Source organism: Musa acuminata, chromosome BXJ1-7, assembly GCF_036884655.1.
Source record: "Musa acuminata AAA Group cultivar baxijiao chromosome BXJ1-7, Cavendish_Baxijiao_AAA, whole genome shotgun sequence".
NCBI classification, from domain to species: Eukaryota; Viridiplantae; Streptophyta; class Magnoliopsida; order Zingiberales; family Musaceae; genus Musa; species Musa acuminata.
In genome coordinates this window covers 8,315,276-8,331,215 of record NC_088333.1, presented here as the reverse complement: position 1 = coordinate 8,331,215, position 15,940 = coordinate 8,315,276, and the positions used below count along the sequence as shown (strand labels likewise).

The 15,940-nt window shown below is 34.8% G+C and overlaps 2 protein-coding genes across 3 annotated transcripts; one reads left to right on the top strand and one right to left on the bottom strand.

The window, feature by feature from the left end:
• The first annotated feature begins 7,735 nt into the window (after positions 1 to 7,735).
• LOC135678618 (signaling peptide TAXIMIN 2-like) lies at positions 7,736 to 8,299 on the top strand. Its single transcript, XM_065191642.1, has 2 exons — positions 7,736 to 7,955; positions 8,056 to 8,299. The coding sequence occupies exons 1-2, from the start codon at positions 7,858 to 7,860 to the stop codon at positions 8,177 to 8,179; spliced, it is 222 nt and encodes a 73-aa protein (XP_065047714.1). The 5' UTR covers positions 7,736 to 7,857; the 3' UTR covers positions 8,180 to 8,299.
• A 32-nt stretch (positions 8,300 to 8,331) lies between these two features.
• Positions 8,332 to 15,090, bottom strand: LOC135678617 (homeobox-DDT domain protein RLT2-like). Of its 2 annotated transcripts, none has more exons than XM_065191640.1 (5): positions 14,565 to 15,090; positions 14,003 to 14,482; positions 10,505 to 10,581; positions 9,998 to 10,285; positions 8,332 to 9,146 (listed from the first exon to the last, which is right to left on the bottom strand). In XM_065191640.1, the coding sequence occupies exons 1-5, from the start codon at positions 14,674 to 14,676 to the stop codon at positions 8,658 to 8,660; spliced, it is 1,446 nt and encodes a 481-aa protein (XP_065047712.1). In that variant the 5' UTR covers positions 14,677 to 15,090; the 3' UTR covers positions 8,332 to 8,657. The 2 variants fall into 2 exon arrangements, with proteins under 2 accessions (XP_065047712.1, XP_065047713.1); XM_065191641.1 differs by having other exon boundaries at positions 10,505 to 10,572.
• Between the last annotated feature and the right edge of the window lie 850 nt (positions 15,091 to 15,940).

Sequence of the window (15,940 nt, the reverse complement as noted above, 5' to 3'; positions counted from 1 at the left end):
ATTTCTCTGCAAGGGGCTTTTGTTTGGACTTGTCACCCACAAACTCTAACGTTCTGTCTCTCTCTCAATAATTTCAAGGTCTTGTGGATGAGAATTTTGAGGTCTTTTAAATTGAAAGTTGATAGAGAGAGAGAGAGAGAGAGAGAGAGAGAGAGAGGGGCCAGAGGAGACAGTGGCAGCATGTATATCTGTTGGGGTGACTGCCCACCCTCTTTGATAAAAGAGAAAAGGAGAGAGAGCAGAGTAGTCTTTAAGCTCTGGTCCCTCCTTATAATGGCAGTCGTGTCCCTTTCACCTGTCTTCCTTTCTGCGGTGGCCATTCTCTGAAGCTCCAAATAAATCAGGCAATGCAGGGAAGACGAGAGCTAGGTTTTCGAGGTAGCATGGCACTGCTTTGGAAGAAGACATCAACTCCTTGGTGCAGGTTGATGAAGCTTTAATGTCTTGCATGTGGATTTCTTCCTTGCTTGCCTGCGTCAGTATTCATATATAGTTTCGAGTACGTGTATCGCAACACGTACATGGGACATGCATGCATGCGTGTGACAAGTTAGTATCCACTCTCCAACGTAGCAGCGTCGGATCCCATTTCGCTTGCCGGTTTTCTTGATTCTGCTGAAGAAATTGTTTGCAAGGTACATCTCATGTACAGTGGATAGAACAAGTTAAACCAGCTTTACAACCTTGCAGGGTGCAAGGACCACCTTCATTCTACTCAAGTACACGAACAGGCTCACATAGGTTTAACCATTTCAACTATCACCGTCTCTATGAATCATTGATGCAGTGCATGGTCACTAACCTTTTGTACTACCTGATGAACGAGGCACTGCACCATTCACTACTATTTGGTGTGTGATAACAGCGAAGGACACTCTCGAGGACCATACATAAATGATGATGATAAGATCATTTAAGTTTGACACTCATTAACTTCGGTTAATGCCACATGTAGGTCATTTTCGACAATGACCATACATGGATGCAATCACAAACACAAAAACACATATAGTGTTGGGTTCATGGCACATCGTTTGGATCCATGCATCAACATGAATGTGACCTATGATAATAACTGCAGGAATGAGACAGTACCGTAGAAGTAATTTTATAGCAGAAGAATCAATCGATCTCTTCTCGTTTGTGAACTCTGTAAGTGCCATGGCATGAAGATGAAGCTGACCTACTACTGCTTCATGCAGTAACAAGTAAGCGAGAAGAGAAACATGACAATGTCTTGTGCAGTCATAAAGATCGGAGAAAGAACACAGGATATGTAAATGTCAATGTGAAAGGTCCTCTTCTTCATCCCTTTGACGAGGGCTCGACTATGTTTGCGTCTTTTTCTGCCGTTTTGATTTCATTTCTTCCCCGTAAAATCAACGGATGCTCAGAAGGAAAGAAAAGGAGAAGGAACAGCCGAGGCAGTCCAGCTGCTAGCATATATGGTAAAAAGGAGGCATTTTTTTGATGCGAGTTAACGAAGATCATGGTTTGAAGGGTGGCGTTGTCAGTTGATGCTTTGAATCCATCACCACATGTTGGTGTGGTCCTTTCACGAGCAGCTTGAGCACACGGAGTGGAGTGTCCTCCATCAGCTGCAAGTTGCACCGGAGACTTCCGCTTTCAGGGATAAAGACCAGCTTTTATGAGTTGGATATGGGACACGGAATCAGAGAGAACGGACACATAGTCGCGTAATAATGGCGACCTGACCTCGGCCACCTGACAAATGCCGCGGACATGAAGCCACCACCATCTATTTCTAGTTACGGTGCCTTTTCCTTCTTCGGGTGGAAGCACAATTGATGGGTTCACAGGTGAGGGAGATAAGGGAAGATTACTGCTTGTTTGTCCTTTCGTGTGCAGTGAGGGGAAGAAGAGAACATAGTTACCGTAGTAATTCAATTAACTTGAGCTTTTCTTCGCAGAACTTACAATCGTGGACTGACAATATTCCTCCGACAATGGTATAATACCAAAACCAGTGGTTGACACCATATTTCTCAGTCAGAAGAGATGTCTGATGGGGAGAAGAAAAGATGAGTTAGAGAAAGGAAAAGTAAGAGAGAAGGATTAAGGAGGTTTGAAAGAAGAGGGAAACTAATATTTTTTTAATATAAATCTTTATTTATTATTATTATTTTTCTATACTTTATCAGTATAAGATTCATCAATTTAGAGGGTGATAGATGATAGTTATAAGACTCATTATATTTATATATTTTTTATTGTATATAATTTATCTAATTTATTAGCGATTTATTATTTTCATAATTTTTTTGATAATTTTTATCATAGTGTACCTCTTTATTCTCATTAAATTTTTAAAGATTTTAATTATTTTTACCCATGTGATCATGAGAAAGATTTCGATCTATCTCTTTTAATTGAGTTTAATTATCTTAACATCTATTTTAAATTTAATTTATTTTTATCATATGATGTCTTCATCTTAAAAATTATCTCTGAGTTGAGAAGCTTGATATAAATATTCGCAACTTATCACTGGATTTGATATAGTCGAATGAAACTTCCTTCTCTTTGATTTGTTTTGGAATGAAATGGTAAAGTCAATATACTTGCTTCGTTCATAGAAGATTAGGTTTTTGGCTAATGCAATTATCGACTTGTTATCAATATTTATCTTTGTAGCTTGATGTTGTGGATAACTAACTTCATTCAATAGCTTCCTTAGTTATATAGCATCCTATACACATAATGATGCCCTTATATATTGCTTTGCATATAGATAATATCATAATGGAATGTTTTTTCGAATACCAAAGCAATATCACCCATATAAAAAAATAAAATTGATTATACTTTTTTGATCTTCTATAGCTCACCCCAATCACTATCAAACTAGTCAACAAATAAAAAATTATTAAAAAATAAATATAGTAGACCATAAGTTATGGTACCTTTGATATAGCATAAGATTCTTTTATGATCTTCATGTGTTTCAACTTTGGATCTTCCATAAATTATCTTACTAATCTAATTCTATATAAAATATTATGCAAGTTAGATATCTCAAGCTTCCTACTAAGCTTTTGAAATATGATGGATCAACTATCTTAAAATTTTATCTTATTATAAAATTTTGATGACACATTCTACCAATGTGTTGATCAGTTTATAATCTTTCATCTTAAATCCTTTGAGAACCTCCTCGTGGAATAAAGATATCTTCTTTACTTTGCTTCACTTTGATGCCAAGAAAATAAGATATTGGCCTAATATCAATTATTTCAAATTCTTGAACCATTGTTTTGTTTAAAATTTTTAAATATAAGTGAGTTGCTTTCTATAAAGACAATATCATAAAAACAAATAAGTAAAATATCTCTATTTTTGTTCATCTTCGGTACTTTAATAAGAAAATTATGTATAACTATTTTGCTTGAAAAAGGTATTATATCTAGCATTTCATGCTCTATGTGCTTGCTTTAACTCATTCAAAGTTTTCCTTAACTTCGAATTTCTCTTCATGCCTTTCTTAACATAACCCAATAGTTATACTATGTATACTTCTTTTTGAAGTAAATTATTCAAAAAAATATAGATTTAGGCATTTAGCATTCATTTGATAAATTGATCAAATATTTTGTGTGGTATTAGATATAATCAATCTAAATTGATAACATGAGCAAATACCTCATCATAGTCGATGCAAGAATTTTTACTCGTAACCGTTTGCCACTAATCTAACTTTGTATTTCTCAGCTTAGCCTTATGCTTTTTATTATTGTTATTTTGTAAACCCACTTCATATCAGGAATTTATCCTTAAGGTAGTGATAGAAACTCTCAAGTTTTATTTCTCTCGATAGAGTTTGATCTCTTCATTCATAACATCCTTTCATATTTTATCTTTTATGATATCTTCGTATTGAAATAGTTCGCTATCTACAAAGAGACAATTAAGATACAATTCATCTATTACTTCATATAAAGTTTTTAGACTTTCTATCTTTTAAGGGACTGAGTTATCTCTAGGAGATGATTGTGTAGAAGAAAGAAGATGTTGGTGATGATATGGTGAAGCAATTTCAAACTCCATTTCTTTTTGTTGATGCAACTTTTCAATGTTTTTCTCTCAATTTTATTTACCTTTTTCATTGAACTTCACATTTATAATAATAATATTTGAATGGTTATATCAAATAATTTGTAGACTTTAGATTTAGCATTATACCCGATGAAGATGAGTTTGGAGCTTTTATCTTCTAACATAGTTCCTTTTTAATCAGGTATATGTGCATAACTAATACACCCAAAGATCTTAAAGTATGAGATACTCGGTATTCTTCTCGTTTATATCGCTTAAGGAGTCTTGTTCTTCAAGCTCAATGTAGGGGACATCAATTTAGGATGTAAACAACGTAACTTACTGCTTCAACCCAAAATTCTTTAGGCATATTTTTTATATTTATCATACTTCTCATTATGTTGAGAATTGTTTTATTTTTTATCCCTACCACACCATTTTGTTGGAGAGAATATGGTGTTGTGAGTTGATGTCATATATGTTTTGGAGGTGAATTCTATCACCTCAATTAGAGTAAATAGTTTTAATGTAAAAACTACTTTCAATCTTTATAAAAGTTTTGAACTTCTTGAATAGGCTAAAAAAACTCTCCTTTTTCTTTCAAGAAGTAGACTCAAATTATTCTTTATAATCATCAATAAAAGGTAGAATATAGTGATACTCACAAAAAAATATTGGAGCAATAGGACCATACACATCAACGTGAATAAGTTGAAGTGGTTTCTTTGCCTTAAAATTTGCCTCAAATAAAAAACTTTTTCTTGGTTATTTAGCAAAAATACACCCTTGATATATTTGACTTAGGTATTATATATAAGGAAGAATGTTTACCATCTTCTTTATTAATACCGATCTCTAAAGGTTAAGTGTCTAAGCTTTCAGTGTCACATGAGGAGTCCTTCACACAAAAATATTATGCCATATCATGGTTAATGGGTAATATAAATAATATATTTTTTGACATCTTCGCTTCAGATTTGTATTGTTTTTAATAAAGAGTTGTTCAAGACTAAGAATATTATTCTTCATTTATGGCATATAATAAATATTTAAAAGAAATAATATATTTTCTTGCTAGCAATAAAAGATACCTTTTTTTTAACATAGTTATATTTTTGTTACAAAAATAGTATTTAATATTTGAACGATTATACCAATGGCCTCTTTTATCTCTTCTTTCTTATTGTTATTTTAGACTTTAATTTTTTTATTCTTTCTTTCTTTTCCTCCTTGCCATGTTCTCTATAGCAATCATTGTTTCTTTCATATCCTCCATCTTTTTTATGACTACAATCACTCGAACCTTTATTTTTTTATTTCAAAGTGAGTTTTGTTTGAAGAACTTATTCTATTACATCTCGTTTCTTCTTGTTGACTAAATGTTTAAGTCTTTACAAAAAAAACTTATTAACATATCAATAATTATTTAGTCAATTATTTTATTCTTGAATAAAGATCATGATAAAATTGATTTTTTCATGTAGTAATTGAAGTACTTTTTCGATCACACAGATATCTTTTGGATTCTCATCATTTATTCTTAATTGATTGATAATAGTAAGAATTCGTATAAAAGAATCTAAAACAATCTCAAACTCATTCATTTGTAATATTTCAAAATCCTCTTTTAAGTGATTAAAGTCAAATTTTTCTCACATTCTTAACTCCTTTGAAAGATTTTTGAAAAATCTCTCAAGTATTTTTTGAGGCGTTGATGATTGAAACTTTATCAAGATTATCTTCATCTAACCCTTGATAGATAAAGAAGAGTACTTTCTTATCTTTATTCTTGATATTCTTCAAGGAATCTTCTTCACTCACAGTAAGGATAATATCATCGTGAGACTTCTTATAGTCTCTCGACCATCTCTTATGTCTTGTGATCTAAACAAAACATTCATTTGAATATTCTAATTTTTATAGTTGTAAATGAAGTTATATACTATCAATTATTTTGACTTGGCTCTGATATACTTTGATGGAAAAAAGAAAAGAGGGGAAAAGAAAAGATGAGATAGATAGAGTTATTAGCAAGAGGTAAACTAAATTTTTTTCTCATATATAAGTCTCTATTTTTTATTTTTTTTTATTTTATCATGATAAAATCCATCTATTTATAGGGTCATAGATGAGAGTTACAAAACTTAACTGTTAGGGCTAGATTTATATAGTTTTATTATATGTAAGGTATCTAATTTAATAATGATTTATTATTTTTATGATATAATCTTTTTATTTTTATTAAATTCTAGAAGTTATAATTATTTTTGTCCATGATGATCTTTATCATTGTGTAACTTTTCATTCTTATTAAATTTTAGATGTTATAATTATTTTTACCTGATCTTTAATTTTCTTTTTTAATTAAATTTAATTCTCATAATAATTTGTATATCTTTCGTGTAGTTTTATGCAATGGCAAATATATATATTCCTCTTCATGCATGCTAAGAGCATTTTTTTTTCCTGTATATATTTTACTCCTTTATGTTTTTTTTCTCATGTATCAAAATAAGTTTTTTTTCAAAATAAAAACTTATTATCAAAAGTAAATATTAACCAGAGTAGCATAAACAGTAGAATAATAAATCAATCACAAAGTAAGACATTGATTTTTTATATAAAAAACCTAATACGAAAAAAATTACGAGACCGTAGTCCACTTCAAACTTCCACTATTACCAATAATGATAATAAGTTTATAGTAAATCTTCTCCGGAATAATCAGATGCTCACAATAACATCAAGAATACAGATAAATCTTGATTCAACCATAACATATCATTATCACCACACATGGATTTCATAAAAAAAAAATTTAGGTACACATGGATTTCATATAAAGAAAAATTTTATGTCTCATAAAATAGGTATAACAGGAAAGTACCTTAGAGAATAAACTATAGATCAATACTATTAAGATCCTTCATATAAAGTTTAAGCCAAACCTAATAAAGTTTAGCCGCTTTTTTCTTAACACGATCGTTGTTCGCCTTTGCTCCTCGCCTACGTCTTTTTTTTTTTTTTTTTTTTTAATACGTTAGATTTGGGCTTACTGCCAAAATCATCTGGTCCAAGCGAACATATCTACTGGACCTAACATTTCACTGTCAAATACTTGTAGCTGTTACAGCAAATGTGAGTCTAAATGATAATTACTAGAGGTTCATCAGAAACCTATCTACTATCTTTTTCTTGTTTGTCTGATGCTGAAAGGGAACGATGACTCATTCTCATTTGAAAGAGGAAGAGATGATTGATATGAGTTACAAGCCATCATCCCAACTTGTCAAGAAGAAGAATCTTACAAATCATTTCCATTGCTTTTGCGGTTCTCATCCTAATTTTAACCCTTCCAAACTTCGATTAATATATTTTTACATCTTAAATATTAATCTGATGATAATATATTAGACTAAACGAAGTGTTTTGTATATCAAACGTTTGCAACATCGTTCCTTTTCAGCATGTGCACCTCTAAACGTGGGACCCGCTCGCTCGATCAGCCTCGCGTCGAGTCGCGAAGCAGGTAGGTGAAGCGGGTTGGAAAAGGCGTCGTTGCCAATTAAGCATGTGATCCTGAGCTGCGTCCTACTTGCACGAATTATAAAGTCAATCTCGGCGGCACATGCCCCACTCCACTCGCCCGTTGGCCAAGTCAACGACTCAGAGTAAGGGACGGCATGGTCAACGAAAATTCATCTCTTCCCGGGGCACTTTCGTCAATTCATACACCAGAAGTTAACAAGAACCGACCCCTCGCGAGAGGGGGCTGAGAAGAGAAAGCAGAGGAGACGCCAAGGCATGGACGACTGCAGGCCTCTTGGGTTCCTGATAGGGTTGCCCTTCGCCGTCCTCGCCTTGGCCCTGTCCCTCGTCGGCGCTGTTGTGTGGTTACTCGGGTCAGCCTCCACCTCACCTCTCTTCCTCCCGTTCCATGGATCTCTTCCGAGTCATCGATGATGGCGGCGTGACAACACTTCCTCTTCTTCTGCAATGCAGGACAATCCTCGGTTGCCTGTGCCCTTGCTGCATCTGCTTCTCTGGTCTGGCCAATCTGGCGATGGCGCTCATCAAGATGCCGGTCAACGTCATCAGATGGTTCGTCCGACAGATCCCCTGTTGAGGATTTACGTACGCTTTGGGTCTTCCTTGTGGCTCTGTTTTAGAATCTTATGGCATGATACATACTTCGATCGCTGCAGCATTTTTGCTTCTTCTTTTGTTGAATGCGTTACAGTGTTCATGTTTGGAGAAGCAGTAAATATAAATAGTGGATTGAAAGAAATCAAACAATGAAATTCTATTGTTAAACAAGTCATCTGTTTCATCACACGCAAAATCTCGAAACAATGAAGAGTGATATCAGAAACAGCATCATAAAGTTCAAAGAACAGTAATCATGCCAATGTATTATTACACTAGTGTTACAGTATATGCCTCCATGTAGCAAATGGGGTGAAGCATCTTTCAATCTCATTGTTCTCTGCATCCTTGTCTGTGTTCTCCTCTTCATCATCCTTGTAAACCCTGTCTGCCATCTCCTCATCATTCCCATGTCTTTCTTTCTGCCCATTCTGATGCATTCCTCTTCATCATCAGCATCAATTTACTTCCATGGATTTGCTATCTGTACAATCTTTCTCAACATCAACATTAACTACTTCCATGGGTTTGCCGTCCACACGACCACCAACATTTTTAGAAGCCTCATCACATCCACTACTCAAAGTTGAATTAGTTCCACTTGACATAGATGGGGTAGTGCCAGTATAATCCATAATATAAACAACCTGGCCTTCTTTTTCACTCCACTTAGCGACCAGAGGCCTGCGACTATGATCAACATTGCTAAAATAGCCTGTTTGTCGCGCATCTACTGATGTAGTTTCTGATCTCTCCTGGGACATCACAAGATACTTGTAACAATCATAACAATGGTGGAGCACACATGACTTGTCTTTTTTTCTCAGGTTTTGAATGGTTGGGTAACAGTTCTTTTGGTTTACTTCCTCTGATGTTGCCGCAGCAGGAGTTCTTGCATGATCAAGCTGCTGGTTTTCATTGACACCATATGATCCTGATGGATGTACCTGCATAGGGATAATGATGAGATCTCCCTACCAAGGTCCAATATCTAGATGGAAATTATTTATCATTGCGATAACAATTCTCCGATGGAACCACCAGAAAGTACAAATAAAGAGGCTCCACTAAACTATACATAACTAGTTTAAGATGTCACGAGAGATTAATAAGTCGTGTTCAGAGCACTGGAAGTAGACTACAGAAAAAAATTAGCAGTTTTTTTTTCTTGGTTTTATAAAAATTAGCAGTTGATGATGAACCTGAAGCACTGCAAGTAAAATTAAGAAGACAGCTATCCGCTGATGAAAGAAAGATTTTTATCATTGTGCATATCCTGATGCCCTTTTGAATGTTCGATTTTGTGCTTAATTTTGACCGATCGATCCATATTTTACATGCAACATTAGATACCAAAGATTAGGTTTGTATCAAAGTTCAAGAATAAACTTAGGGTACTCCATTCACAGTCCTTCCCCTTTCTAATCAAAAAGCTTTGTGAGGAACATATGAGATCAAGATGACTATTAGAGAATCAAATACAAGGATTAATTCACCCTTTTTGTGTATGCATCATGATCCATTCCAATCAGTACCCATTAACTGCTCTGTAATCATGGGACCATGAGATTGATTTTGCAGTTAAAGTAATCAAAGGCAAAGTAAATATTTAATTAAGAACTAAAAGAATCCTTTTTAAATTTTAATATATCTTATAGGTAACTTCTTCCTTAACCATTTTATAATATTGCATTCCTTGGCTAACCTTTCTTCTAAAATAAATGCTGCTGAAGTAACTACTACATTAGGGGCAATGTATCAAAACTTTCGGTAAAATTATTCACAAAAATCTAGATACCTGTGTTTTCTCTGTTTTATAATAACTATCATCTTGAAAAACCACCTTACTAGATGAAGGAAACAGATTTGCCCGTTCCGCATCTGGAGTAACAGCATGACAATCATCAGACACATTGTGTGAAGTATTAACTGAAGACTTGGGAACACCAGTCTGGTTGACATCTTCACACTTCTGCAGCCAGCTTGGTTGAATCGGAAAAAACTGGAATTCATGCACTGCGTTTGGAGCCTCAGCTTCAAGTGCATGAACATCACCATACTCCAACCTAAGCATGAACGCTGGTTCCTGCAAAATCCAACTCACTGATGAGAAGAAGCAATTTGTTAATGGACAAAAAAACCCTTGGAAAAGGTAGGATTTAAATGCCTTTATAAACTAAACTTTTTTTTTAATGCTAACAAGACAGGTTGGAAGCTACAGTAAGGTGCTTCAAGTGTGCCAAAATATCGTCATATTTAAGTAGCCAAAAGAACATTAGTATGACCGAGCATAGAGAAAGAAGACCTTCACTGACTCCAACTTTGGTTGCTCAATTTCTTTGCCATCATAAGGATGTGAAGCTCGCTTTTGTTCTGCATTTACTATCAAAACGATCAATATTTAGCAGCAAATCTCCATGAACAAATAAATCAAGAAAAGCTCAGACTCTACATCAAGTTGATCAAGGTAATAAATATAAAATTAATTGCCTATCTTCATATAGTAGTTGAAGGAAAATCAATCATGGTTATTTATGCAATAACATAACAATTCCAATTTCAAATATCATATTTTCCTTAAGTGCCCACATTAATATTTTTTTCCCTTAAATCATAAAAAAGTTACCAAGCTGTTTACCAGCCCAAATTTTCATTGGAGCAGCCAAATCACACAGCCATATCATCTGAACACCTGGTGTTCAGATGTGCTGTTGGAATAGCTAATAACATGGTTGTTTGCAAGGATTGCAGACCAGTGCATCGATACATCAAAGAAAGCTCCATCATGAACAATCATAATATATGTAACTGTAGTTGCCAAAACAGCAAAGACATGGAAGTCCAAAAATTTCAGGTGCAAAAATTTCCCAAAAATCACAAACTGTATGCATGGAAGGAAGAATAAAAATGCTTTTATACCTATCTGTACTGGTTTCAAGCAAAACATGCAAAACCAACAAGACCATTTCTGAATCTTATCCTTTGTTTTGGCTCAAAATCCAGCCAAAACTTCAAACATGGGATCCCTTACCCCACCCTACCTAGTTTACTCAGTTCTTAATCCAGATCTGGAATCTTGACAAGTTTGTCATCAGGACTAGCTTTTGTTAAGATTTCACCTCAGAAAATGCACCTTAAAATTCAGAATGCCCACAAGTCAGCCACTAGCCAAAACTATCTTTCTAGCCTCCCCACTTGTCTTTCCAAATTAGGTTCTCTCTGCTGTGCCTTCTGTGGTTATTATTCTGCCTTACAACCACAATCTATGTTCCCCATACAAAATCACTATACTTTTGCATCATGTATTATTCTGGTACACGACTCCAAAATTCCATAGCTTCAAATTCAAAATTATCACTGTCTTTCAGTTTTATAGGAATGGAGAAACTAGACAAATAAAAAAAGACATTTTTTGGCTTTAAGATCCATTCATGAAAGGCTCACAACAAAGTACTCACTAAACATAAGAAAGAAAATATGAATCCATAAATTTCAAGTCATTTGCCTCAATTATTTTTGGATCAATTTTATGCATAACAAATTAACTTAGTAAAGAGAAAATTGTCTCACATAATATTATAAGTGAATTAAGTAGCTAGAATGTACCACAACACACTGTAATGAACCAATTAACGCTACTCCCACATACCATGAGTCAATCTGAGTGCCATAGCCTATATCTAACAGTGACACCCATACAACAACCTATAACATCTCTAGTCTGACCACTTCTGAAAAGCTTTTAAATTTTAATTCGTATTTTGTTCAAATGAACTGGAGATTCCAAACATTTTGTTTGCTGGTTGGAAAATGAAATAGGGGTGCAGAACTTTAGGTCAAGTCACGATATGTTAAAATTTAATCATTAACTGATTTATATGATTTTGACTTTTTCGAACTTACAAGAACAGTTCTCATAGATTTCTCCAATCACCACGGAATAGATATTTTTCTTATATTTGACTTCATATTTTAGTGCTCTTTGTCAAGGTATAACAATAACTCATAAGTGCTTACCACAATGGACTGCACTCGATTTTCTACTATTAGCAACATAATTTTCATTAAAGTTGAATAGAGATATGATATATTATGTTAATTTTTTTTAGGACAATCTCCAAATAAAAATAGAATCATGAAATTCTTCTGCATGGCATCATATCATTTTAAAATGTTTTCCTTAATCTTAATGCTCCTTAGAGGCTTTTAACTTTCAAAATATATTATGCAACTACTTTAGTGTATATCATCCATCAATCATCCTATATGACACATATGTAGTTAATATCAAATTTGTATCTGTTTCCAACTAAGTAAGCCTAGTAAATGGCTAAATGCAAATCCACATCTGATCATATCAACTGGCACTATCTATAACTGTAACTAATAATTTATTATCTATAACTGGCACAGTTTATCATATCATATCTGTTGTAGTTTGAGAACACTAAGGCAACACGTGGACTAGGGATGGTTAATGTATGTTGCCTTACCCACTTTAGCTATTATTTTTCATTAGTACACTTAATTGGTCCTTCTGTTACATTAGTCAGGAGGATCTCAACTAGTTATGAGAGCACCATGTGGAACTGCAAGGAAATGACAATGAATATGGAAAATAAAGTCCCACTAATAATTGGATTTGCGTGATCACACTTTTGTTATTGACTAGATCAAGGTTTTGAATAATGTTCCGATGCTGTTATCGGCCATGGGCCAAACTGGTACATTACTGAAATATCGAATGGTATACCAACTTGTATCACCGGATATCACAAAAAAAATTTATAAATAGTATAGATGAAGGGTAATGAACTGCATGCATTGTTATTGGTACACATCGATCAATACATATTCATTAGATCAATAAATTAATCATAAGTTTGATTTACTTTGGATTGACCCATGAAAATTTGTTGCCAACACCTTGAAAGAAGCAGTATGCATAAACAATGTGCATGCCAATGTGCAACTTATTTGCATGTTGAAATTTGGTAATAACAACTTTTGTAGACATTAACTAGCATACTATGTGAAACTTATGTGTCACAATGTTGGATGACATGTCCCAATTTCCTCTATCAAGCCCACAATTAACATCTTATGTAATGTTTCATATTTATTTTCTTCAACTTATGAACAGTTTCAAGTTAGATACAACACATGCTCATGCTCCTTAAGCCATACTATGGTAACAATTGATCAATTTGTTTGACATAATAGCATAAGACAGTCTCCCAAGTTAGTAACAGTGTCATTACAGTTACTGTATTCTAGATTATGCTTTTGGGCCACCATTTAAATATGTTTATTAAAGTAACCAATAAACCAGTTCCAATCAGAATATCAAGCTGTCTTATCTGAAATACATAGCTTCATGAAAGTACATAACAAAATCCAGTAGGAACATTTAGATGTCAAACCAAACATCAAGATTTTACAAATAAATTGTCTCTAGTATCATATTTTTTAAATATCTCATTGTGCGAAAGATTAAAAAAAGTGCATTATGCACCACACAAAATGCGATAACAGAACCTAAGCAAAATGCGGCTTCATACAAACTCTTATTGCATTGTCATACCAGCATCATGGTTAATGGTGCTATGTTAGCATTTTTCAACATCTATAATCTCTCATTATATCAGCAGAAAATTATTACCATGAATAATCAGACAATTCAGAAGAGTTCTTTTTATAACCATGGATTATCACCACATGATAGATTGTGTAAGTTGTTTCTATATGCGTCTAATAAAGAGGAAATTCATTTTTCTCGATAGAATGGTAAGAATTATAATACCTAAAGCGAACCCAAAAGCTCCAGGAGGCAAAGCATCAAACTCAGTACCGAGGATCGGCCCATCAGCTCTTAAAGGATGCCCAAGCTTATTCTCAACATGTGTGATCATCCATTGTAACTCTTGGGACACTGGCAACAACTGTGACTGTGTCGCCAGTGGCACACATGGCAGGATCGGAACCAATCCAGGATTCACTGTGTACTGTCCTGCAGGCCTCATCATCGGCAAGGTCTCCGCTGAGTATACCGAGCCATTCGGTGCTGGCCCTGCTCTTGCAACTGTAACAGGTGACATGCTTGAGGTCCTGTCTGGATTGAATTCCCATAGGGGACCATGGCGATCTCTCCTGGGTGTGTTCGTCCGTGGTCCATGCTTGTCCAAGAACCTCCGGTTCCCAAACCAGTACTGGACTTGCGTGTACTCCAGCCCGGTCCTTCTAGCCAAATCCTCCTTCATCAATGCGGATGGATTCGACTCCACTACACGAATCCAGCCAAGAGATGATCAAAGTGTTCAAGAAACACACACCAAAAGATCAATTTTTTGAAAGACGTAACGAACCTGCAAAAGCTTCCTCGAGGATCTGGACCTGAGATGGACTCTTCATTTGCCTCTTCACCGTCAATCCGACAGCAGGAGGCCTCTTAACGTTGCTCCCCTCTCCATGCTCCATCTCTTACCGTTGCGCGGCGATCAACGGAGCAAAAAGGTGAGGCCTTTCTGGGTGGAAAAGGGGCAAGGACAGACGGAGAGCAGCGGCAGCGGCCTTCCTTCGGCGAGATTCATGCACGCACAACACGAGGAAAGGATGGAAGGAAGCGGGCAGGGGTTTGGGCTGCGGAAGCCAAGAAAAGGTGAAGAAGGGGGCAAACGAGGAGGTGCGCGTCATAATTAACTGGGGTACGGGGACGATAACAACAAAGATAAGCACGACGACGAGTGGCGCGAGAGGGGAAGTCGGCGAAGAAGGTAATTAATGCAGTGGAAGGAGGAGGAGGAGCGCATGGATTGGATCGAAGAGCAAAAGGAAGGCTTTTCGAATGGGGTTTTGGAGGTAATGGGAGAGACAAGAACGGAGGTCGGCAGAGGGAGAAAGGGGAGGGTGTTTCAGTTTAATTGGGAAAGAGAGGGGTAATTTAGGAAGAATATTTGATTTCTTTTTATGGATAAGAATTAAATGTTGGCTTCAGATTTATTGTAGTATGACATTTGGAATCACCATAAAAATTATTATGACTTTTAATTTATTTCCTTATGATGCACATCAAAAGTAATCTGCTTATGTATGTTATTGTAGAACATTGACTGCATTACTGGGAAATTAATATTTCCATATCAACATCAAGACTTTACTGGTTGTGTTATGTAAGCCATTGCAACATCAACCATCCATCCTATTTGGGACTGCCTTTTGCTTTGGAAGAGGGAGTTGGGTTGAGTTGAAGCATGTTACCTACCATATGGTGATCTAACCACACTTAAAATACTCATCTTGAGTCATCATCTAATTTATTTAAGAAAATAAACAAATGATATCAACCACACCTAAAATACACATCCATCCTGGTTAAGATTTTAATGCTTGATAACACATAGATGATGACTATTGACACCTTAGTTCTATGTGGCTGACATGTCATCAAAGGTGCAAAGTTGACTTAATCAACTATTATCTCATATCTTTTTGGACAAAAATAATTATAACTTCTAGAAATTTATAAAAATTTCTTTTTATAAATATTTGTTTAAAAAAATTATTTTAATAGAATATATATATACATACATATATATATATATATATATATATATTATGGGAATAAAATAATTTTTTTTAATAGAATATATATATATATATATATATATATATATATATATATATATATATATGAGACCAATTCCCTTAAGATGTCACAATGTCCCTCCTACGCTACGAAGGA